This window comes from Engystomops pustulosus, chromosome 10, assembly GCF_040894005.1.
Source record: "Engystomops pustulosus chromosome 10, aEngPut4.maternal, whole genome shotgun sequence".
Classification (NCBI taxonomy): Eukaryota; Metazoa; Chordata; class Amphibia; order Anura; family Leptodactylidae; genus Engystomops; species Engystomops pustulosus.
In genome coordinates this window covers 7,309,775-7,335,216 of record NC_092420.1, presented here as the reverse complement: position 1 = coordinate 7,335,216, position 25,442 = coordinate 7,309,775, and the positions used below count along the sequence as shown (strand labels likewise).

The 25,442-nt window shown below is 50.8% G+C and overlaps 1 protein-coding gene across 9 annotated transcripts in view; it reads right to left on the bottom strand.

The window, feature by feature from the left end:
* Positions 1–554: 554 nt before the first annotated feature.
* The window catches only part of GRIP2 (glutamate receptor interacting protein 2), a 219,918-nt gene continuing 195,030 nt past the window's right edge, over positions 555–25,442 (bottom strand). For 8 of the 9 annotated variants that reach the window (XM_072128337.1, XM_072128336.1, XM_072128335.1 and 5 more), the window contains 18 exons: positions 17,910–18,055; positions 17,343–17,490; positions 15,767–15,936; positions 14,476–14,601; positions 14,113–14,271; positions 13,852–14,038; positions 9,893–10,038; positions 9,277–9,357; positions 7,980–8,043; positions 6,752–6,897; positions 6,308–6,452; positions 5,955–6,094; positions 5,608–5,787; positions 4,824–4,977; positions 3,791–3,911; positions 3,144–3,356; positions 2,816–2,962; positions 555–2,696 (listed from right to left, as the gene is read on the bottom strand). In XM_072128337.1, the coding sequence (XP_071984438.1) occupies positions 2,520–2,696; positions 2,816–2,962; positions 3,144–3,356; positions 3,791–3,911; positions 4,824–4,977; positions 5,608–5,787; positions 5,955–6,094; positions 6,308–6,452; positions 6,752–6,897; positions 7,980–8,043; positions 9,277–9,357; positions 9,893–10,038; positions 13,852–14,038; positions 14,113–14,271; positions 14,476–14,601; positions 15,767–15,936; positions 17,343–17,490; positions 17,910–18,055 (2,650 nt within the window). In that variant the 3' untranslated portion in view covers positions 555–2,519. Of the gene's footprint in view, positions 2,697–2,815; positions 2,963–3,143; positions 3,357–3,790; positions 3,912–3,950; positions 4,218–4,823; positions 4,978–5,607; positions 5,788–5,954; positions 6,095–6,307; positions 6,453–6,751; positions 6,898–7,979; positions 8,044–9,276; positions 9,358–9,892; positions 10,039–13,851; positions 14,039–14,112; positions 14,272–14,475; positions 14,602–15,766; positions 15,937–17,342; positions 17,491–17,909; positions 18,056–25,442 lie in introns of those variants that run through there. The other variant, XM_072128342.1, reaches the window with a different exon arrangement.

Sequence of the window (25,442 nt, the reverse complement as noted above, 5' to 3'; positions counted from 1 at the left end):
TACAAAAGAGAACAAACAAGCCTGCGGAGAGGGAAGAAGCATCTGCAGGAGGCAATCCAAGCTGAATGTGTAATGGCCTCACAATAGATAGTAGTATGGAGGAAAATTTAACCCAAAAGGTGGACGTCACATTTGAAGGAATATTATTAACCCCTATTGTTTGAAATGAGTGACAAGTCGAGTATCCATACTGCCACTCTGTTCACCATCTGCGGCAGGTAGCGGAGCACTGTGTATGCTTGAATGGGGAGTAGTGGGCATCCCTGCATGTTATACCCTATACCATGGATACAATTATGATGAGAGGATCCGAATATTGGTGACTAGTAGTTAGGGGTGTCAGTTTGCTGCACAGGCTCTAATATGTCTGAGTCGTGCAGGACGCAACCAAACCCCGGACCAAAACTTAAAGTTCGGAACTGCGCATCTCTAGATATAAGCGGATAAAAACTTCCATAATGGCGTGACCTCCAGGGACTAGAGGTTCTGCAGTCACATTACTATACAGTAACATTTACCTTCTGTTTCGAGTAAAGAAAATCGCCCCACGCGTGTAAAATTCCATATTTTATTAATAAAACCCCATTTTTCCACAATATTCCCATTTTCTTTTCATTTTTTTTTTTTAAATACAGAAAAAAATATTTACAAATGTGCCCATAACAGGAATAAAATAAAAGTTCTCCAGCTCCTGTCATCTCGTCGCATTGTGCTTTCCTGAATACATAAGAAAACCTAAATCTGTAGAAAAATACTTTACAAGTTAAGTTTTACTCATACGGATAAAAATACTCCTCTGGTAATGCGGGAAACGGGACGAGATCATTGGAAATGCATAGGAAAGAGTACAGGGAGACCATAGCTAAAAACCCAGGACTGGGGGAGCTCTGTACCCACAAATATTGCATATAAAAATACCTTCGGTCCCTGCTATGGCACATGACGTATGGCAGAATGACGACGGTGTGGGGGGGCTATAGGGAACGCACAGTGCAGTAATACTGGCCATACTGAAAGAGGCGGCCATATTAGCCCGTAACCTTGACCTTCAGTCACTTACCTGGGTAGAGAGTAATAAGCTAGGTAGGTACTCTGGCAGCCATCTTGCTAGGTGAAGTATCTTTTATATTAGTGACTGCCGGCAGTTGTGTAACTACAACTCCCAGCATTACCAGTAGCTACAAGACATCTGGAGATTAAAATGGCTGCCATGACAATGTCACTTGAGATCAAATATTACATAGAACGTCACATTTTTCAGTGCCTTCTAATTATTTAAAATACTTAATTTGATAAAAATATGACTGCATTAGTCATCAGCTTATAAAAGGCTGCCAAATTACCTCAGAAATCTTCACTGGTGGCTGAAAATATTGTCAGAAGTTGTTAAAAAGGCTTCTCCAGAGACTAGGCCTCACTTAGCAACAAGTGGAGGAGATAGAAGTGCCCATAGCAACCAGTAAGATCTCAGCTTCTAACACCTCACCAGCATTGAAGGATGGATTCTGATTGGTTGCTACGGTCAGCATGCGCTGGTTGTCGCCCGTCTGACCTAAATTTGTGCTCTTTTTATGCTCATATTCTTGGTGCCAGACGAACTTACTGGAAAGCCGGCAGCCATATTAGTTGTGGTCCCCTCATCATGAAATGGCGGCATGCTACATCACTAATCACTCCTGTCCCCGGGTACACAGCTTTTGTCCCTGAACATGGGGTCTTCAGTAACAATAACAACATTTACGCTTATGACCTGTGGACGCCATAGCAGTCAGTGTCAGTGCCATCTCTCACTGGTTTCTATTCCCATTATTGGACAAATCTCACAAAACACAAAATGGCGGTGTGTGTGGTACAAGAGTGAAGAGCGTGTTGTGGGGGCACTATAATAGTATAATACTGTGCACATGGAAGAAACGTGTGGTCCTGGCACCATCTACGGCGCCGAGTTGTGGCCCTTGAAGTGCATTGTGGGTAAAAGTAGTGTTTTTGGGATATATTTGTGCTGGAAGTTGTAGTTCTTGGCAGGTCGCCGTCCGGTGAATGATGTGAGGAGATAGGAGGGACATTTTGGTATTGTGGTGGCGGCCATATTTAGAGGATCTATTTTTTGTGTTGTGGTGGGGGTGAAATCTTACAAATCAATAAATACTAGGAAGGTGAGGGGCGTAAAGTGCGTCAGTGTTTACACTATAATGTGGGGGGCAGGGGTGGGAGTCGGGGGGATTCAACTTATAAATCAGCAACCGCATGACACACACATTGCACAAAGCACAGGGTTATCCGGATCGGGAAGAGTTGTCCTATTACTAACATGAGGTATAGAACCCATAGCACCATGAGAGAGGGATGGATCTCCAACACCAGGACCGGCGCCAGAATAAGGGGGTAAAGGAAAGGTGCTGAGCAATGAGAGCGTCGCCAACGTGCGCCAAGGAGGAAGGAAGGAGTCTCCATTTGTACTGACTGGCTGCGTCTTCCAGGTGAGTATGGGGGGGGGGGGGGGTCACATTTCAGGCTTCTCAGAGGGTCTTTGTGCTTGTCTTGGATTCTAAACTAGTGGGGTGTTTGAGGGTCTCCTCCCGCACCCCGCTGGGCAGAGGCTTCCGGCTGATGACCAGGTCTAACCTGTCCCCAGCGTCGGACAAGAGAGGCACTGCCAGGCAACAGTCAAAATCCCGTGTGCGCACGTGGTTCACCTGGAATGGGAGACACAAGCGGGAACAGGTCACCCCCTAATATCACCAGTCCACACGTCCCCACAATAACTAGAGGGTCCCGAGTCCTCAGCCTGAGGAGTCATGTCTCCTACACTGACCTGCAGAATCCTGTCGTAAGGCTGAAGACCACTCCTGTCTGCTGGACCCCCAGGACGGATCATATTGACATAAACACCTTTGTCTAGAAGCCCATCCGAGACACTGAACCCAAAATCATCCGTCTCCAAATCCTTCATCACGGTCACCTGCAGGGACAGACAGAGGTTACACTCAATCAGTAGAGTCATGGCATCGGGGCACGGTGGTACCAATCAGATATGGTCACAGACCACGCAGGTGTGATGGGAGACCCCCCGACACCTACCCCCACCATTAGGGTGATACCCACAGGATTGTTACATATGAAGTAGCTGTTTGTTGCATCACCTTCAGCAGTTCTGCAGCAGTGGGTACATCTTGGCCGTCATCTTTCAGGATTTTGGGGTCCTGGTTGAGCTTGTTCTCTTTTTTGGGGCTGTTTTTGGAGTGATGGGAACCTCCTTTCCGATACAGGAAGCGGCTACTGGGATTACAGTTTTCTAGGAGCAGTTTGCTGCCATCAAGACCAATGCTTTGCACGCTGCCAGTCATGATGGAAGCCTAAGAGGTGAGAAAAGTATATAAATCAGTGGGCAACACCCCAAAAGTGTGGGGATGAGCCCCCAGTGCACTTAGAGAAGCTACAGTCCTGCTGCTACTAACACCATACACAAAGGTACGATGGCAGTCGTGTTATTTATTGCCCCTAGAAAGATGTGTAATCATACTGCTGTGTGTGGTGTTAGTAGCAGCAGGACTGTGAAATATGAATTTATACTCCATAATTGAAGTTTCTCTGGGGGGAAATGGTGGTATCCCTTGGAGAGATGAAGTCTGCAAGGTCACACCTGCTGACAGGTTCCCTTAGTACGTGTCTATGGCAGAGATTACGTCTCCTGTAAGGCACCATAGTAGAACATCCTCTGTGCAGACAGTGGAGCAGCACGACTCTGTATTCCTTTGTGTTCCTTCTATTACAATCCCTCAGAACTTACCTCTATCTCCCTGAGGAGCTCTGACTGTCCACACGTTTCCAGGTCTTCCAGAGCTTCTCCGAATACTCTCCAAAAACCATCATCGTGCTCGCTCTCCAGGCCGTTGGGTTGGCTGGGGTATCTGTTGAACCAAACATGGTGAGTCTTCAGGAGCGTCTTCCCAGCGCCATTGCGGCTCACACTCTCAGGTCTTCCGATACAAGGTCACAAATCATGAGCGCTCACTGCGGGGCCCCACTTATCCCGAAAACTGTATGCACTCACCAGAGGGGGCAGGAGGCTGGAGGTGAGGAGGACATGCAGGTGAGAACACACAAGATGGGGTGAGGAGGGGGTGACACAAATAAAATTAGCAAAACAGGAGGCCCCTTGGGTGGTTAGGACACAGGAGGAGGGGTGATGGGTTCAGAGCAGAGACATAGAACACCTGGGGAGAGAGAGAAACACAGAGAGGAGAACAGAGACGAGGTGAGAAAGTCATGATGGAGAAGAACCTCCAGGTATCTATGGGGGGCAATCATCAAACCACGTGTAATGGTGGATGGAAGGAGGGGTTTAGTGGGACCCTAACTCCACGTATACAATGAACATTGTAATGAAACATCCTGCAACATTACAAATCTCTGCTTGCTGTGATCAGTGAATGGCGACATCAAGCGCCTGAAATCAGGGTTAGCAAAACTATCAAGATCATCACAGATACATTGTAACCGTTTTTTTATTCCCTGCACTGATACATTGTAACAAATATCAGGAAGGGAGAAGTAGTTTTGCTACTGAAATCTGTAGAAGGAATGTCTAGAAATGATACAATTGTAACAAACCCTCAGCTCCAGGATTAAACAATAATGGCCTGATTCACTGTCAGCAAGCAGAGATCTTTGCACAATGATTATGTTCTTTATTTTTGTATTCAGGAGAACATACAGATCAGTAAGAGGGTACAGGGTGACCTGCTATTCAGGGTGTGTGGAAAGCTGGGTGCCGGGTCCTATGTCCGTTATTTGAGTCCCGGGCTCTTGCAGACACATACCGAGCTGGCTTGTCCCACTCCTCCTCATTGAAGCTGCCGTCCAGGAAGGGGTAACTCTTCCGGTGTTCTGCAGGGGGGGTGTTCATCTTCTGGCGGCTCTGCCTCCACTCGTGAGGATGTAACGAGAGTCCCACAGCCTGATGCATGTAGTTACCTGCAGGGGGCAAAGTGCACAGAGTCAGCCAGGAGCCCAGGACAGTGCAAAGTATAGAGGAGGGGTCCTGGAGGGGGGCAGGTGTGAACAGCAACGAAGGGGCTACAGTATCTCAGCCTCTCCCACCTCCTAGAAGGAATCCAGAACCAGAACCAAGCTACTACTCCCACTAAAAGCCTAGAGGTGGGCTGTGGAGCTGCTGAATGCACAGCAGTGTGAGGAAACACCCCCAAGTGCACTTGGAGAAGCCACAATCCTGGAATATAAATCCATATATCACAATCCTGCTGCTACTAATAACATACATAAAGGTCTGATTACACATCTCTCCAGGTACAATACCAAACACTGGCTACAAAGAGCACAGAGCACAGCAGTGTGAGGACACCTCCCCATATACTTTGGCCTGAAATATAAATACATATTTCACAGTCCTGCTGCTACTAACCACATATACACAAGTGTGATTACTCATCTCACCAGGGACAATACATAACACTGTAGTCTGTATGGTCACATTCACGTGGTCTGCTGACTATTTCACAGTCCACGTCACTTAAAGGGAAAGTCTGGAACATCTTGGTGTATCGGTGGATAACTCTGCTCAGTTATGAGTAATTGTCTTCTTACCATGGCTGCCATATCCTGCATCAATACCAGACCCATCCCATGACTCCAGAGCGCTGTCCACACTGGGGATGGTGGTAGAGTAGATCTCTGATAACTTGCTGGTCTTCTGGGAGTCAGTGAGGTCGTCTTCGGGGTCACTCCCTTCATTTACTCCATCCGAGAGCTTCTGGGACGGAGGTCCTGGGAGACAGAGACTCAATGTATAGGACTCTGATCAGGACGATCGCCCCAACCCCAAAGCTGCACCCAACTCCGCCCATAAATGCACCCCCATAGCTGCACCAACCCCCCCCCCATAGTTGCACCCCTCCTTCCCCCCATAGCTGCACCCCCTGCAGGACACTCACTCTCCGCTTGCTTCTTGATCTTGAGGGTTACGGTCTCGCCCGCCATCTGCAGCAGGTGAATGGCCTCGCTCAGCGGTTTCCCCTTTAGACTCATGTTGTTGATGGCCAAGATCCGATCTCCGATGTGAATTGCTCCAGTTCTGTAAGAAAAATGAAAAAATAAATGAATCCCACTTATGACGATCAGTAATGCTGCAGGTACCAGCTACAATATCAGCTGCAGCGTGGGGACCTTCTTGCCTGCCATACACAGGGTTGTTTTAGGGCCCTCTGCCACCTCCGGAGGTCAGGAGAAGTACTGCAGGTACTTTTGACCTTGGGGCCCTGTGAGATTAGTCTCCCCCATATCCCACCTTTCTGCGAGTCCCCTCTTTGTGAGGCCAGAAATAACAATGGGGTCAAAGGGTTCTTCTGTCCCCGATATCGTAATACCCAGCGGCCCGCCGTATCGCTTCAGCTCCACCGTGTATATGATGGCGCCAGTCGTTTCCTGCTCATCTGCAAAACAACCAAAGAGGAAAAATGTAGATTATCAGCGAGATTTATACAGGATAAGAGCCAATTACTATGAATCCTACAAATTACTTCTATACAATTATCTGAATGTTTATTACATGATGGTGGACGTGCCTCCTGCTATACACCGTGACCACCAGGGGGCGCCGTACTGCAATACTACACACCAGGACTATTGTTAAGATTCTTATGTAACATCAATATTTACCATTTTCCTGGATACATTGTATTAATTACTGGATGAGAAGGAGGGTAATAGTCTCAGCTGCGTCTTATTATACCTGAATTATCTTCATCTTTCCTGATCTTCAGTTTAACAAGTTCCTCACACTGACGCAGGATCTGCACAGCATCTTCCATAGAACAATTATCAAGGCGGATGTTATCTATTGCTAATAACTTGTCCCCGGGCTCCAACGTGCCAGTCCTGTAGTGAGGAAGAGTAATGCAGAGTATTATATGTATGTACACAGTGACTGCACCAGCAGCAGAATAGTGAGTGCAGCTCTGGGGTATAATACAGGATGTAACTCAGGATCAGTACAGGATAAGTAATGTCATGTATGTACACAGTGACTGCACCAGCAGCAGAATAGTGAGTGCAGCTCTGGAGTATAATACAGGATGTAACTCAGGATCAGTACAGGATAAGTAGTGTCATGTATGTACACAGTGACTGCACCAGCAGCAGAATAGTGAGTGCAGCTCTGGAGTATAATACAGGATGTAACTCAGGATCAGTACAGGGTAAGTAATGTCATGTATGTACACAGTGACTGCACCAGCAGCAGAATAGTGAGAGCAGCTCTGGAGTATAATACAGGATGTAACTCAGGATCAGTACAGGATAAGTAATGTCATGTATGTACACAGTGACTGCACCAGCAGCAGAATAGTGAGTGCAGCTCTGGGGTATAATACAGGATGTAACTCAGGATCAGTACAGGATAAGTAATGTCATGTATGTACACAGTGACTGCACCAGCAGCAGAATAGTGAGTGCAGCTCTGGAGTATAATACTGGATGTAACTCAGGATCAGTACAGGATAAGTAATGTCATGTATGTACACAGTGACTGCACCAGCAGCAGAATAGTGAGTGCAGCTTTGGGGTATAATACAGGATGTAACTGGGGATCAGTACAGGATAAGTAATGTCATGTATGTACACAGTGACTGCACCAGCAGCAGAATAGTGAGTGCAGCTCTGGAGTATAATACAGGATGTAACTCAGGATCAGTACAGGATAAGTAATGTCATGTATGTACACAGTGACTGCACCAGCAGCAGAATAGTGAGTGCAGCTCTGGAGTATAATACAGGATGTAACTCAGGATCAGTACAGGATAAGTAATGTCATGTATGTACACAGTGACTGCACCTGCAGCAGAATAGTGAGTGCAGCTCTGGGGTATAATACAGGATGTAACTCAGGATCAGTACAGGATAAGTAATGTCATGTATGTACAGAATAGTGAGTATACAGACACTGGGTGACATTCTCTCACCTATGGGCGACACTTCCCTTCTTGATGTCGGATATAATTAGAGGTTCTCCAGGTTTTCTACTCGCTGCAAAGATACAGAAAATATTGTGGTTTCATCCTTTTATTTAGCACATATACAGCAGACGCCTTGTCCCCTATATAAAACATGTACAGCAGACGCCTCGTCCCCTATATAACATATATGCAGCAGATGCCTCGTCCCCTATATAACACATGTACAGCAGACATCTTGTCCCCTATATAAAACATGTACAGCAGATGCCTCGTCCCCTATATAACACATGTACCGCAGAGGTCTTGTCCCCTATATAACACATGTACAGCAGACATCTTGTCCCCTATATAACACATGTACCGCAGAGGTCTTGTCCCCTATATAACACATGTACCGCAGAGGTCTTGTCCCCTATATAACACATGTACCGCAGAGGTCTTGTCCCCTATATAACACATATATAGCAGATGCCTCGTCCCCTATATAACACATATACAGCAGACGCCTCGTCCCCTATATAACACATATACAGCAGACACCTCGTCCCCTATATAACACATGTACCGCAGAGGTCTTGTCCCCTATATAACACATATACAGCAGACACCTCGCCCCCTATATAACACACATACAGCAGAGGCCTCGTCCCCTATATAACACACATACAGCAGACACCTCGCCCCCTATATAACACATATACAGCAGACACCTCGTCCCCTATATAACACATATACAGCAGACACCTCGTCCCCTATATAACACATATACAGCAGACACCTCGTCCCCTATATAACACATATAGCCCATGGCGCATCTCTGCGGCTCCTGGAAGTTCTGGGAAGTGCAGATAATAAATCTCCAGGACAGGAAGAGCGGGAAGAAAATCACCGGATGGGATCGATTCCGCACGGATAATAAACGTCTCATTAATTCCTCGTCCTCTCCGCTGGGGCCGTCGCTTTGGAGATGATTAACGAGGAGAAGACGTGACGGGAAGCTGCGGCAGAGGCTGCGTGCGACACATGACGGGCGCCCGGGGGATATAAACCTCTGTGATATAGGATCCCCCATCCCGGTGATATATAGGGGGGGGGGGACCTAATGATTTCCTATAGACAAGAGGCTTAACGATCGTCACCGTGTCCAGTCATTAGGGGGAGGGGAAATATTAGGACATCTACAGGGGGGGGGGGGGGGGGGGGACATTCAATGCGGGACCATAGACCCTGCCCTATAGGAAGAATGTATAGGGGCCGTCATTCAGCGTATTCACATAAAGGGTTAAGTCCCCCCTGTACTCACAGCTGATGGTGATGCCCAGCTCTACGCCCCTCTTTTTTGGCAGCTTCACGTGGAACGTACCACTGCTCGGGACCACGGACTCTTGGAGGAACCAGAAAAAAAGTGAATCAGTAAGGACGACATAATGGATGGAACTGACCCCATAACATGCATTATACCCCCGCCCATCTATACTCTATATCCGGAGCGCCCCTTTAAGGTCCTGTAATGATGGATCTGACCCCATAACATGCATTATACCCCGACCATCTATACAGTATATCCGGAGCGCCCCTTTAAGGTCCTGTAATGATGGATGGATCTGACCCCATAACATGTATTATACCCCCCCCCCCCAACACCCCATCTATACTCTATATCCGGAGCGCCCCTTTAAGGTCCTGTAATGATGGACGGATCCGACCCACAATGTGCATTATACCCACTATGTATGTACTTTGCAGCGCGCCCCTTTAAGGCCGTGTAATGTTGCATTGCATTGTGGGTGATACACGGGCAGCGCTATATGTGTGTGCACACAGTCCCACGCGCAGGCTGTCACTCTCTGGCTGTTTGCAGACTATCGCTACGTTATCTGTGGGCGAGTGGAGATGCGAATCTCCTCGTCACAACTCACCAGCCACGTCGTATTCGATTTCCAGGACGACCTTGTTGGCGAGCGCGGCGTCTCGCAGGAGCTGATTGGCTTCCTCCAGGGTCCCGTCTTCTGTCAGTATACCATTAATGGAGAGGAGTCTGTCCCCCACCTGCAGGAGGCCGCACCTGGGGGACAAAGATCACGTCATCTGTACTGCGCTACGGCTGCTGCAGCCACATACATAGTATACACAGTATATTCCCAGTATACTCATGTAGTAACAATAGAAATCCACTAGATGTCACTGTCTAAACATTGACCTGCAATATCACAGACTGTCCACCAGATGTCACTGTAGTACTGGAAATAGCAGCAGCCTCACAGCTTCATGTCACATTGGGGCAGATTTACTTACCCGGTCCATTCGAGATCCAGCGGCACGTTCTCTGCGGTGGATTCGGGTCCGGCCGGGATTCATTAAGGTAGTTCCTCCACCGTCCACCAGGTGGCGCTGCTGCGCTGAAAAGCATCTGAACGCGCTGGAGTTCACCGAGCCGGACCAAGTGAAGGTAAGCGCGTCCCAAGCGACACTTTTATTGTTTTAAATGCAGCGGTTTTTCCGAATCCGTCGGGTTTTCGCTCGTCCACGCCCCCAGATTTCCGTCGCGTGCATGCCGGCGCCGATGCGCCACAATCCGATCGCGCGCGCCAAGATCCCAGGGCAATACAGGGAAAATCGGCGCGAATCGGAAATATTCGGGTAACACGTGGGGAAAACGCGAATCGGGCCCTTAGTAAATGACCCCCATTGTATTCCTTATACATCTCCAACATATTCCGCAAAGTTGTGCAAAAATCTCCGCCATCAATCCCTTACAGGAACTTAAAGGGAACCTGTCAGCAGGTGTGACCATACAGACTGCAGCCAGTGAGACGTGTAATCAGACCTTTGTGTATGTTGTTAGTAGCTGCAGTACTGTGATATATGGATTTGTGTGTCAGGGCTGTACAGAGGGCGTGTCCTCACACTGCTGTGCTCTGTGTTCTTTGCTTCGTACTACTCCACAGCTACCCACATCTGTTATGAGTGACCATAGTATTTAAAACCATGCCTGCTACAGCTTTTACTCAGAGTAGACAGCTGTGGAACTGAGCTGTGCGGAGTTCAGGCAAGACAGAACACAGCAGTGTTAGTATAAGTGGATTCACTACAATCCAGGGACATCTAACACTGCTGTGTACTGTCTTGCCTGAACTGAGCTGTTCTACAGCCCTTCTTTCTACACTGAGTAAAAGCTGTAGCAGGCATGAGCTTAAAGGGCATCTACCACCAGGATGCAAGACTGTATGCAAATGAGCCTTAGGGGCTCTAGGCTCCATTAACACCTATAGAGCCTGGAGCCCCTAAGGCTCATTTGCATACAGTCCTTCATTCTGGTGGAAGATGCCCTTTTCTGGTCACTCAGAACAGATGAAAGCACCTGTGGAGTAATACAAACCAAAGAGCACAGGGAACAGCAGTGTGAGGACATGCACTCTGTTCACTTGGAGAAACTACATTCCCGGAATATAAATCCATATTTCACAGTCCTGCTGCTACTAAAAACATACACAAAGGTCTGATTACACATCTCTCCAGGGACAATACATAACACTGGCTGCTGTCTGCACCTGCTGACAGGTTCCCTTTAAATGAGCGAATTTCCATTTTCAAGGGGAGATGAGACAAGTCCTGGACACATTGGAGCCCGGCAGGTATGAGAGGAGGGGGCCGGGCAGAGGAGTAATGAGGGTCACCCCGGCAGAGATACAATATGGCAGCCGCCCCTCAGGCCGAGCCCTGACCCCATTACCGAGGACGGAGCATCAACAATCTCTGTAATGTAGTTATCTGGAGGCAACGCAGCCAGACACAGGAACAGACGAGGGCGAGCGGCGCCTTCATGGGTGTCGATAAAGAAGATAATTAAAATTTGCAGGCAATTAGTTGGGAGCAGAAGCCTGGGAGCAGGGGGCGATATGTGGGGGCACAAGCCTGGGAGCAGGGGGCGATATGTGGGGGCACAAGCCTGGGAGCAGGGGGCGATATGTGGGGGCACAAGCCTGGGAGCAGGGGGCGATATGTGGGGGCACAAGCCTGGGAGCAGGGGGCGATATGTGGGGGCACAAGCCTGGGAGCAGGGGGCGATATGTGGGGGCACAAGCCTGGGAGCAGGGGGCGATATGTGGGGGCACAAGCCTGGGAGCAGGGGGCGATATGTGGGGGCACAAGCCTGGGAGCAGGGGGCGATATGTGGGGGCACAAGCCTGGGAGCAGGGGGCGATATGTGGGGGCACAAGCCTGGGAGCAGGGGGCGATATGTGGGGGCACAAGCCTGGGAGCAGGGGGCGATATGTGGGGGCACAAGCCTGGGAGCAGGGGGCGATATGTGGGGGCACAAGCCTGGGAGCAGGGGGCGATATGTGGGGGCACAAGCCTGGGAGCAGGGGGCGATATGTGGGGGCACAAGCCTGGGAGCAGGGGGCGATATGTGGGGGCACAAGCCTGGGAGCAGGGGGCGATATGTGGGGGCACAAGCCTGGGAGCAGGGGGCGATATGTGGGGGCACAAGCCTGGGAGCAGGGGGCGATATGTGGGGGCACAAGCCTGGGAGCAGGGGGCGATATGTGGGGGCACAAGCCTGGGAGCAGGGGGCGATATGTGGGGGCACAAGCCTGGGAGCAGGGGGCGATATGTGGGGGCACAAGCCTGGGAGCAGGGGGCGATATGTGGGGGCACAAGCCTGGGAGCAGGGGGCGATATGTGGGGGCACAAGCCTGGGAGCAGGGGGCGATATGTGGGGGCACAAGCCTGGGAGCAGGGGGCGATATGTGGGGGCACAAGCCTGGGAGCAGGGGGCGATATGTGGGGGCACAAGCCTGGGAGCAGGGGGCGATATGTGGGGGCACAAGCCTGGGAGCAGGGGGCGATATGTGGGGGCACAAGCCTGGGAGCAGGGGGCGATATGTGGGGGCACAAGCCTGGGAGCAGGGGGCGATATGTGGGGGCACAAGCCTGGGAGCAGGGGGCGATATGTGGGGGCACAAGCCTGGGAGCAGGGGGCGATATGTGGGGGCACAAGCCTGGGAGCAGGGGGCGATATGTGGGGGCACAAGCCTGGGAGCAGGGGGCGATATGTGGGGGCACAAGCCTGGGAGCAGGGGGCGATATGAGGGAGCAGAAGCCTGGGAGCGGGGGCGATATGTGGGGGCACAAGCCTGGGAGCAGGGGGCGATATGTGGGGGCACAAGCCTGGGAGCAGGGGGCGATATGTGGGGGCACAAGCCTGGGAGCAGGGGGCGATATTTGGGGGCACAAGCCTGGGAGCAGGGGGCGATATGTGGGAGCAGAAGCCTGGGAGCGGGGGCGATATGTGGGGGCACAAGCCTGGGAGCAGGGGGCGATATGAGGGAGCAGAAGCCTGGGAGCGGGGGCGATATGTGGGGGCACAAGCCTGGGAGCAGGGGGCGATATGTGGGGGCACAAGCCTGGGAGCAGGGGGCGATATGTGGGGGCACAAGCCTGGGAGCAGGGGGCGATATGTGGGGGCACAAGCCTGGGAGCAGGGGGCGATATGTGGGAGCACAAGCCTGGGAGCAGGGGGCGATATGTGGGGGCAGAAGCCTGGGAGCGGGGCGATATGTGGGAGCACAAGCCTGGGAGCGGGGCGATATGTGGGAGCACAAGCCTGGGAGCAGGGGGCGATATGTGGGGGCACAAGCCTGGGAGCAGGGGGCGATATGTGGGTGCAGAAGCCTGGGAGCGGGGCGATATGTGGGAGCACAAGCCTGGGAGCGGGGCGATATGTGGGAGCACAAGCCTGGGAGCGGGGGCGATATGTGGGAGCAGAAGCCTGGGAGCGGGGGCGATATGTGGGAGCAGAAGCCTGGGAGCGGGGCGATATGTGGGAGCAGAAGCCTCGGTTCATACATTACACGGTGGGGGTCTCAGGTCTCACCTCTCGGCAGGACTGTCCGGCTCGATGAATCGTATAAGAGGAGGAGAGGAGAGGGTCTCTGTGGCAAATATTCCTCCCTGCAGCTGAATACCGAATCCATTGAGGGGGTCCCCGCGTAGGACGATCTCGGTGGTCTCTGTGTGGATGATCTGCCCGCCGGGGCCCACCGTGCTGGAGGCCAGAGATACTGCGGGGACAGGGGGCACATGAGATACAGAGGCCACGGGGCGGGGCACAGCAGTTACCCCGGTGCCCCCTTACTTGAGCTCTTATGGTCCTTCCTCCGCTGGCGCCGCCGGGTCATGGTGGTCCTGGGGCTCATCTGATGTGCCGAGCGGGGGAGGGTGTTGGAATTCTGGCTGCTACTAAACCCTGGGGTTCCCGCTGAGGAAGAGGAAGAAAAGTTTGTGGCGACCAAAGCTAAAAACAAATAAAAAAGAGAACATTCAGTACAAAAACTTTTTTTTTCAAATGTTTACAATTCTCTGCACCTCCTGCTTGTTCAGTGTCTGGATTTGTGATTTGCATTCTATACGGTTTTACTTTTACCCCAAAGCTGCCCCTGTATTATGGAAGCTCTGACTAGCAGAGTTATGAGCGCAGCTCTGCAGGCACTACACATACATTTGCAGTAGTCTTGGTTGGAGGTGGGGTTCCAGGTGGGGGTCTTGCAGTGCCCGGGGTGCTGGCTGTGACAGTAGTTGATGCAGGGGTCCCAGCAGTGGTGGTGGTCACTTTTTTGTACTTTAACTGAAAAAGAAAAACAAGGAGACGAGCGATGAGAAGGACGGCAACAGGCAGCGCTACATAAATCTGCCCCAAAACTGCAAGAAATCATTCTGAAAACACCCGGAGCTGAACTCAAAATTCTGCTGCATTGTGGGAGATGTGTAAACCAGCAGAAGTATAAAGAGCTTCATACTGGGAGCAGAACTATGAATACAGCTCTGGATGTGGCTGCAGTAAAGCAAACCTGAAAAGACAGTTCCTCGCCCCGATTGATCCCCCATGCCCGACAGTTCCTCGCCCCGATTGATCCCCCATGCCCGACAGTTCCTCGCCCCGATTGATCCCCCATGCCTGACAGTTCCTCGCCCCGATTGATCCCCCATGCCCGACAGTTCCTCGCCCCGATTGATCCCCCATGCCCGACAGTTCCTCGCCCCGATTGATCCCCCATGCCCGACAGTTCCTCGCCCCGATTGATCCCCCATGCCCGACAGTTCCTCGCCCCGATTGATCCCCCATGCCCGACAGTTCCTCGCCCCGATTGATCCCCCATGCCCGACAGTTCCTCGCCCCGATTGATCCCCCATGCCCGACAGTTCCTCGCCCGGATTGATCCCCCATGCCCGACAGTTCCTCGCCCGGATTGATCCCCCATGCCCGACAGTTCCTCGCCCGGATTGATCCCCCATGCCCGACAGTTCCTCGCCCGGATTGATCCCCCATGCTGACAGTTCCTCGCCCAGAGTGATCCCCCATGCTGACAGTTCCTCGCCCAGAGTGATCCCCCATGCCTGACAGTTCCTCGCCCGGAGTGATCCCCCATGCCTGACAGTTCCTCGCCCGGATTGATCCCCCATGCTGACAGTTCCTCGCCCGTTTGATCTCCTAGATCAATATGGAATGACTTTCCGGTGCCGCCTTCTTACCTGTATGTTACCCTGCACTACAGAGCGGGTGTTCTTATGGTAATCAATGGCGGCCGGTCTCCCCCGCAGCTGCTGGAGCTGCATTTAGTCACTGACAGCTCTGAGCTCACAGGGGCCTGCAGCCTATAGCCGCTGCAGCACATTGCTCCAACCTTGCCCTATCACATAACAGCCCTTCATGGATGAGAAGACTGACTGCAGGCAGCGGCTCCGACCTTCACTATCACCACCCACCCGGGGCACCTGCAGCACGGACTGACCAGTCTCCGGGGGCCGCAGGGAGAGGCGGCTGTGATGTGCCGGGAGGATCTCCAGCTTCACATTTTCTGTGGTGCTCGCCAGCAGCTGCGTAGCCTCCATCACAGTGCAGTGCTCCGTACTAGTGCCGTCTATGGACAGGATGTGGTCACCGGGGTGCAGCGCCCCACACCTGCAAAACAAGGGGGGCAGGGACAGATGGTAGGGGTAATTAGCTTCAGAGCTGAAATCATCCAAAATCATCTGATGGTTAAATGTCATCTATGTGACTGCACCAGCAGCAGAATAGTGAGTGCAGCTCTGGGGTATAATACAGGATGTAACACAGGATCAGTACAGGATAAGTAATGTCATGTATGTGCACAGTGACTGCACCAGCAGCAGAATAGTGAGTGCAGCTCTGGGGTATAATACAGGATGTAACACAGGATCAGTACAGGATAAGTAATGTCATGTATGTACACAGTGACTGCACCAGCAGCAGAATAGTGAGTGCAGCTCTGGGGTATAATACAGGGTGTAACTCAGGATCAGTACAGGATAAGTAATGTCATGTATGTACAGTGACTGCACCAGCAGCAGAATAGTGAGTGCAGCTCTGGGGTATAATACAGGATGTAACTCAGGATCCGTACAGGATAAGTAATGTCATGTATGTACACAGTGACTGCACCAGCAGCAGAATAGTGAGTGCAGCTCTGGGGTATAATACAGGGTGTAACTCAGGATCAGTACAGGATAAGTAATGTCATGTATGTACACAGTGACTGCACCAGCAGCAGAATAGTGAGTGCAGCTCTGGGGTATAATACAGGATGTAACTCAGGATCAGTACAGGATAAGTAATCTCATGTATGTACACAGTGACTGCACCAGCAGCAGAATAGTGATTGCAGCTCTGGAGTATAATACAGGATGTAACTCAGGATCAGTACAGGATAAGTAATGTCATGTATGTACACAGTGACTGCACCAGCAGCAGTATAGTGAGTGCAGCTCTGGGGTATAATACAGGATGTAACTCAGGATCAGTACAGGATAAGTAATGTCATGTATGTACACAGTGACTGCACCAGCAGCAGAATAGTGAGTGCAGCTCTGGGGTATAATACAGAATGTAACTCAGGATCAGTACAGGATAAGTAATGTCCTGTATGTACACAGTGACTGCACCAGCAGCAGAATAGTGAGTGCAGCTCTGGGGTATAATACAGGATGTAACTCAGGATCAGTACAGGATAAGTAATGTCATGTATGTACACAGTGACTGCACCAGCAGCAGAATAGTGAGTGCAGCTCTGGGGTATAATACAGAATGTAACTCAGGATCAGTACAGGATAAGTAATGTCCTGTATGTACACAGTGACTGCACCAGCAGCAGAATAGTGAGTGCAGCTCTGGGGTATAATACAGGATGTAACTCAGGATCAGTACAGGATAAGTAATGTCATGTATGTACACAGTGACTGCACCAGCAGCAGAATAGTGAGTGCAGCTCTGGGGTATAATACAGGATGTAACTCTATATACTGTATGTTCTGTCACATACATGGTAAATGACTTTGGATATTACTCACCGGTCGACCACACTTGCAGGTTTGACCTTGTCGATGATGATGACTTGCTTGTTGCGGTGGGCTCCGGTGCTCAGGGATATTCCCAGGGTGGATCCGGGGGTCTTGGCTATTTCCACCAGCAGGGGTCCGGATGCGTTGGTCACAGTGTCTGGTGCAGAGATGGAGAGAGGTTTATTCGGTGTTCTGGGGCAGGAGTTATGTACAGACACGTGGCTCCTCCAGGAGTTACTCAGATCCGTGGAGAGGAAGTTGGATCTGGTCCAATCAATTAATTTCCTGCATCAGATGATAATTGGGGTGACTGCGCCTCGGAGGGCTCCGACTTGTTAAATGGCTCCTAGCAAGACGCATCAGTCACCCGCCTCCCAGTCTACTGGGGTGAGGAGAACGGCGGGTCAGCCATCCTAACACTGCTGTGCACACACCACCCGGCAGGACACTGCTGAGCCTACAGCATCCATGCACAGCAGTGCCCCGGAGCCGGCACCTCCAGCACTATAACCTACAATATCTCACCGATACCCTCTGTACACGTCACATAGGTGCATTTACTAGAACACGACTCACCCATAAGAGCCACATCGTACTCAATCTGGAAGATCGCGTCCTGACTGCACTGCCGCAGGATGTTCAGCGCATCACACAGGGGGACATTGTGCAGAGCAATACCATCCACACACAGGATCCGGTCCCCCAACTTCATGGTCCCCTCCCTGCAAGAGCAAAGACAAGATGAGCACAACAGCACCACACACTACACATAGGGGGCAGTATTATAGTAGTGATATTCCTGTACATAGGAGGCAGTATTATAGTAGTTATATCCCTGTACATAGGGGGCAGTATTATAGTAGTTATATTCCTGTACATAGGGGGCAGTATTATAGTAGTGATATTCTTGTACATAGGGGGCAGTATTATAGTAGTTATATCCCTGTACATAGGGGGCAGTATTATAGTAGTTATATTCCTGTACATAGGGGGCAGTATTATAGTAGTTATATTCCTGTACATAGGGGGCGGTATTATAGTAGTTATATTCCTGTACATAGGAGGCAGTATTATAGTAGTTATATTCTTGTACATAGGGGGCAGTATTATAGTAGTTATATTCTTGTACATAGGTGGCAGTATTATAGTAGTTATATTCCTGTACATAGGGGGCAGTATTATAGTAGTTATATTCCTGTACATAGGGGGCAGTATTATAGTAGTTATATTCCTGTGCATAGGGGGCAGTTTTATAGTAGTTATATTCTTGGACATAGTGACTCCACACATCAGAATTGCAATCAACCCTTGTACCCCCCCATGTTGTCCATTGATATGTTGCATATAGTGCTGATACATTATACATGTACAGATCACATTAAAATGCTGTGCAAAACTACAACTCCCAGCATGCCCCTGTAATGTTAAGATTCAAAATCATTCAAGGGATTTTGGCATCAAAACTGTCACCCCTCTAAAGTAATAGATTCTGGAATAGTATAGATACCCTATTACAGTATCTAGTGTTCTGCTGCTTCTGGATTAAAGACATTTTTAAATGTGACATTCAGATCTTTAATCCTGTCCCAGTTACATCTATAATAACTAGAAAAGAATAGTAAAATGTATGTGCACCCCCTGCTGCTAGACGTGGAATGTTCCAGTATATCAGACTAATGCAATCCAAGCAAAACCGACACATTACTTATCCTGTATTACACTCCAGAGCTGCACTCACTATTCTGCTGCTGGTGCAGTCACTGTGTACATACATGACATTACTTATCCTGTACTGATCCTGAGTTACATCCTGTATTATACCCCAATATCCTGTATATCCTGTATTATACTACAGAGCTGCACTCACTATTCTGCTGCTGGTGCAGTCACTGTGTACATACATGACATTACTTATCCTGTACTGATCCTGAGTTACATCCTGTATTATACCCCAGAGCTGCACTCACTATTCTGCTGCTGGTGCAGTCACTGTGTACATACATGACATTACTTATCCTGTACTGATCCTGAGTTACATCCTGTATTATACCCCAGAGCTGCACTCACTATTCTGCTGCTGGTGCAGTCACTGTGTACATACATGACATTACTTATCCTGTACTGATCCTGAGTTACATCCTGTATTATACCCCAGAGCTGCACTCACTATTCTGCTGCTGGTGCAGTCACAGTGTACATACATGACATTACTTATCCTGTACTGATCCTGAGTTACATCCTGTAGATCTTTTATTTTATATAAAAGTAAAAAAAAACATAACAATACAAACAAAACATAATATACAATATATACAATATCTTACCTGCTGGTCCAGCCCCATTCATACCTAGCAAAAATAATAACTTACAATACACCAAAATGAATAAACACCAAATACCACAACCCCCACCCAACCGATTATTACATCCTAAACCAAACCAATAACAAACACAAGCCACACCCACAAATAAACATAAACCCACCCCACACCCTTTTTTTTTTTTTTTTTTTTTTTTAATATATATAATAACAAACACAGAATACACATAACACTACACTAAACTAAATCCCTCGCCCGCACCCTCCCCTTCCCCCCAGACACTGGTCTAACGTCCAAAGTTTGCGTTAAGTAGTCCAGACCAGTGCCCAAGGTCAGTTCGTAAATCCCACCACCATCACCCCCCTCCCAACCTAACACTATGTCCCAAACCCAACTATATACAATATATACAGTAATTACAACACAACATAAAGAAAACAGAATACAAATAAAGTCTAAACAACATCAATCAAAACCACATAAAGCCCAGGTTCGGCGCCTGCAAGCCCAACATCACTACATGCTCAGATACAAAACAAAAATCTACAGTGCAGCATCAGCCCCACACCAGGAGAGGAGATGACAGACTAAGGGACACTAAAGGAGAACCCCCTCCAAAGGAGAGAGGCCCTCCCCGTGCCCCGCCTCTCATACTCCAGAGAGCGCACCTTCACCAGGTCACCCACAATGTTCCTAACCACCTCATCCACCGGGAGGATTTTACGCTGCGTCGATACTAAACACCGTGCGTTCCACGTGTGGTACCTGACCACTAGACTGACTAGGAATAACGTGCAGCGGTCCCGGCCACCCAGGCCTCTGAATGCTCCATAGGCCCACTCCGCATAGGAGAGACCGGCCAACCCGGGCCAATGGATGGAAGCGCCCACCCGGTTGTACACCTCTGTGTTAAAGGGGCACTGAAGCAGGAAGTGGTCCATGCTCTCCAGCAGACCACCGCACTCCTCCCGGGGACAACCCCTTTCCTCAGAGCTCCTACACTTCAGATTGTCCCTCACACACAGCTTTCCATGGAAGCAGCGCCAAGTCAAGTCCCAAAACTTCAAGGGGATCCTGATGGAATTCAAAAGACCTAAACCCACCCCAAGATCCCGACTTGGGCAATCCCTGAGGGCCAGAGGCTTCTGGAAACGGGCAAACAGAACCCTTTTGTCAAGGATTTTCCTCGACATGGTCCTGATCTCCCACATTCCCAGACCCCACCGGCGAATCACCTTCAGAACCGGGGTAGCGTAAGCCGGAAGATGCCCATGTGGTGTACGGAGATCCTTCACTCGCCCTCCTGTCTCCCATTCCTGGAAGAAAGGCCAAAACCATCCCCTGCAGGAGTATACCCACGGAGGAGCCCTCTCTTTCCAGAGGTTTGCTACATTGATCTTAAGAAAGGTATTCACTAGGAACACCACAGGGTTGACCATACACAACCCTCCTTGTCTCCTCGTGCGGTAAGTAACCTCCCTCTTGATAAGGTTCAGCCTATTCCCCCATAACAGCTGGAAGAACAGACTGTAGACCCGAGTCCAGAGGGGTTCTGGCAACATGCACACACTGCCAAGATAAATCAGTAACGGGAGCAGGTAAGTTTTGATCAGATTAACCCTTTCTCTGAGGGTCAAAGACCAACCCTTCCACTGGTCCACCCTCTGAGCGGCGATCTTAAGCCTGCCGTCCCAGTTTTGCATGGGGTAATCCCCCTGGCCAAATTCGATGCCGAGAACTTTGGCAGAGTCTTGGGGCCCTGGAAGAGTGTCCGGGAGATCAAAGCCTGGATCCCCCTCTCCCAGCCAGAGACTCTCACACTTATCCCGGTTGATCTTGGACCCAGAAACCTCTGAGTAGCGGTCAACCTCTGACATCACCCATTGCGCCTCCCCTCCCGAGGACACGAAAATGGTGACATCATCGGCATACGCTACCACCCTTAGAGTGGCTTCCGGTGCTGCCCGATCCATCCCGACTCCCACCAACGGCCCACGATCAACCCTCCTAAGGAATGGGTCAATCGCGAACACGTATAAAAGTGGGCTCAGAGGACAACCCTGGCGAACACCAGACCCGACCTCAAAAGAGCGGCCAATCCAACCGTTCACAAGCGGGAAACTCTCTGCCCCTGCGTACAAAACTTTCAGCCAATTGACAAACTCCCCCGGCAGGCCATACCTCAGAAGGACAGACCAGAGGTACTCGTGGTTAACCCGATCAAACGCTTTTGCCTGATCCAAGGACAGCAAGTACCCCTTCCAGTTACCAGCCCTGCCCTGCTCCACTGCCTCCCGGACACAAAGCACAGCACTAAATGTACTGCGGCCTGGAACAGAGCAGTGCTGGGTCCCCGAAAGGAGCCGGGGCGCAAACTGCACCAGCCGATTAAACAGCACCTTTGCCAAAACCTTTCTGTCCGTATTGAGAAGCGCTATGGGACGCCAGTTCTCAATACGAGATCGGTCCTTACCCTTTGACAGGATGATCAGGGCTGACCTCCTCATTGACTTCGGCAGAGCGCCCGAGGAAAGACACTCATTGAATACCTCAGTCAAGAGGGGAACCAAGGCGTCCTTAAAGGTCTTATAAAACTCAGATGTTAAGCCATCCGGGCCTGGCGATTTCTTGAGGGCGAGCCCTTCAATCGCCCGGCTGACTTCCTCTTCCCTGATCATCTCTGTCAAAACATCAAGAGAGGGGTCTACTCCTGGCTCAGGGACAGTTTCAGCCAGGAAAGCCGACATCACATCCCGATCTAGATCCTTCCTGCCCAAGAGGTGTGAGTAGAAGGATCTGACGACCTCCAGAATCCCTGATCTGGACCTTTTCAGGGATCCCGTACTGTCAACCAGTCCTGTGACAACTTTACCATTCACTGACATCTTGCAGTTTCTGTAAGGGTCGGGCGAGCGGTATTTCCCGTAATCCCTCTCAAAAACCAAAGATGCGTGTCTATCGTACTGACACCTCTTCAGCAAGGATTTCACTCTGGAGATGTCCTCACGACTACCTCCAGTCGAGACGAGATGCTCGAGTTTCCTCCTCAGGCCCTGATACAGGCGGTACCTGTCCAGGCTCCTGAGGCTCGAGAGCTGGCGGAAGAATCTCGCCACCCTTTTCTTGAGCATCTCCCACCACTCTGACTTACTGCTACAAAGGCCCAGCAATGGTACCTGGCTCTGAAGAAAGTCCTCAAAGGATTGTCTTATCTCTGCTTCTTCCAGGAGAGACGAATTGAGCTTCCAGTAGCCTCTTCCCATCCGGGGGGTCTCTGTAACATTCAGAGAAAACAAAATTAAACAGTGGTCGGAGAACTCCACCTCAACAACGGACACTGCTGAAGAGATGGCTTCCTCCTTTAAATAAAACCTGTCTATTCTAGACCTGCAGCTACCCCTATAATAGGTGAACCCCGCGTGGCCTGGGGTGTGCCGGATGTGGACATCCACCAGGCGAGCCTCACTGGCTATGCTATTAAGAGCGACGCTATCATAAGTCAGCTTGTCTCTGGAACCTCCCCTATCCTGGGACCTCGTGACAGCATTGAAGTCCCCTCCAAAGACCACCTGCCGACTTGTAAAAAGGTAGGGCTTGATCCTCATAAAGAGACACTTCCTGTCCCACTTGGACTGGGGACCATAGATGTTAATTAGGCGAAGTTCTTGTCCCTTCATGAGGACATCCAGGATCAGGCACCTCCCCATTTCTAACTCAATAACTCGTCGGCATTCTACCGGTGCGGTGAAAAGGACCGCCACTCCGCTATACGGCTCGGCCGCAAGAGACCAATAGGAAGGCCCGTGTCTCCATTCCCTCTTAGCTTTAAACACGGCCGCCAAATCTGGCAGCCTGGTCTCCTGCAAAAATAAAATGTCGGCTTCAACGCGGCCGAGAAAATCAAAGGCCGCAAATCTAGCCGCATCAGACTTAATGCTGGCGACATTAATGGACGCCAGCGTCAACGGAGTGGGTGCCGCCATCATGAGTGATTGAGTTGGACGGCTTTCTTTTTACCCATCTTACCACCACCCTCGGGAAATGAACACCCCCTTTTTAGACATATTGTGGTGTCCATCTCCCGCACCTCTGATGCTTCAGGGGCAGATCCAGGACCTGCCCCCTCATCCTCGTCTCCAGACTCTGGGCCAGTCTCCCCTCCTGAGGACCCTGACTCCCCAGGGGGAGACTCGGCACCCCCTGCAGGCTCCGCCACCTCTGGCCCTTCACTCTCAGCCCCTCCATCGGCAGGAGAGGCTCCATCCAGGGCCAGGAATCGATTTGAAAGTTCGACCAGCGGGGGGTCGGTTGCACCTTCCTTGGGTACCTTAGTCAGGGAGGGAGAAGATCTTACACCTCCCTTCTTTTTACCCTTTTTCTTCTTTTTGGCGCCACGCTTACGCTTTTCCTCTAGCCACGCCCTATTATCCTCGTCCATACTCTCATAATGGGAGGAGTCTGAGGACGTGGCACCCTCCTCTCTCTCGATCCTCCTGACCTCCTCATCCAGTACATCATCCCCTGGGGCCTCAGCGACAGGTGAGGTCTCCAGGACAGCGCCAGAGGTTGTCCCAGCAGCCCGAGACTCCCCCCGCTCTCTCTCCTGTTGACGCTTCTCTAGACGCCTTAGCTGGGCAGGCGTCTTTTTCCTGTCTTTCTTCCCTGGCCCCTCCACTCCTCCGCCTCGGCTAGTCCCCTCCCCAGCAGATTCAGCCTCATGGCTTTCATCCGCTGAGGTTGAGCCCGCATTAGCGAAGGAAAGAGGACAACGACTGTACGGGTGACCGAGATCACCACACAGGTTACACCTAATCTGTCCCGTACAGGATGCAGCGAGATGGCCGACACCCCCACACAACGCACACTTCTGCACGGTGCAGTTTGCGCTGAAATGTGTGGGGTCACCGCACCTGTGACACAGCTTAGGCTGCCCCCGGTAGAAGATCAGGATCCGATCCCTCCCCAGGAAGGCTGATGAAGGGATGTGGGCGACTGAGTTACCTGAACGCCTCAACTTTACCATGAAGGTCCAGGCCCCTGACCAGATACCATACTCGTCTCGATTTTTCTCGGGTACTCCCAGTACCTCTCCATAACGATTCATCCAGGTCATGATGTCAAAGCAAGATAATGATTACGGGTAAGAACGGTCACTTTCTTGACTTCGCTCTGGCGGGACACTGCTTGCACAGCAAAGTCCCGCCACTCGGGCTCGTTGTATCTCAGCTCATAGTTGGACCAGAAGAGCTCAAGCCCCTCCGGCCGAACAAAGCTGATATCAAACTCAGATGTACCATAGGGATGGATCAAGGCAAAGATGTCAGCCGCCTTGAAGTCCATCTTCAGCAGCAGCTCAACTACCCGTGCCCGAGGGGGACACACATCACTGCCACGCCACCGAAGACGGACCACATTCCTACGGTTAGCACCCGGCCCGGTTGTCGGGAGCGACCATGATGTCTCCCTGCCTCTTTGCTCTCGGAAGGCAGACAGGCCGTGCCTCTCTATCCAAAACGACAAATCAACCTCCTGCCCCGCTACATTGATCGTCCTTTCACCCTTCTGTAAGGCCTGCAGGAGGCGCCGTTGCAAAAAGCCGTCCCCAGAGCCCAGAGACGAGGATGATGGAACCCCACTTCCCCCAGCAGCGACACTGGCATAGCTCTTAATAGGGGCCGCGACTGGGGGAGCAACCGGACCAACCCCTGCACCCACCACATTAACACTACCCACCTGCATGTTACACTCAGCCGCGCCACTCACACCACCAGTCACTCCATCACCCACC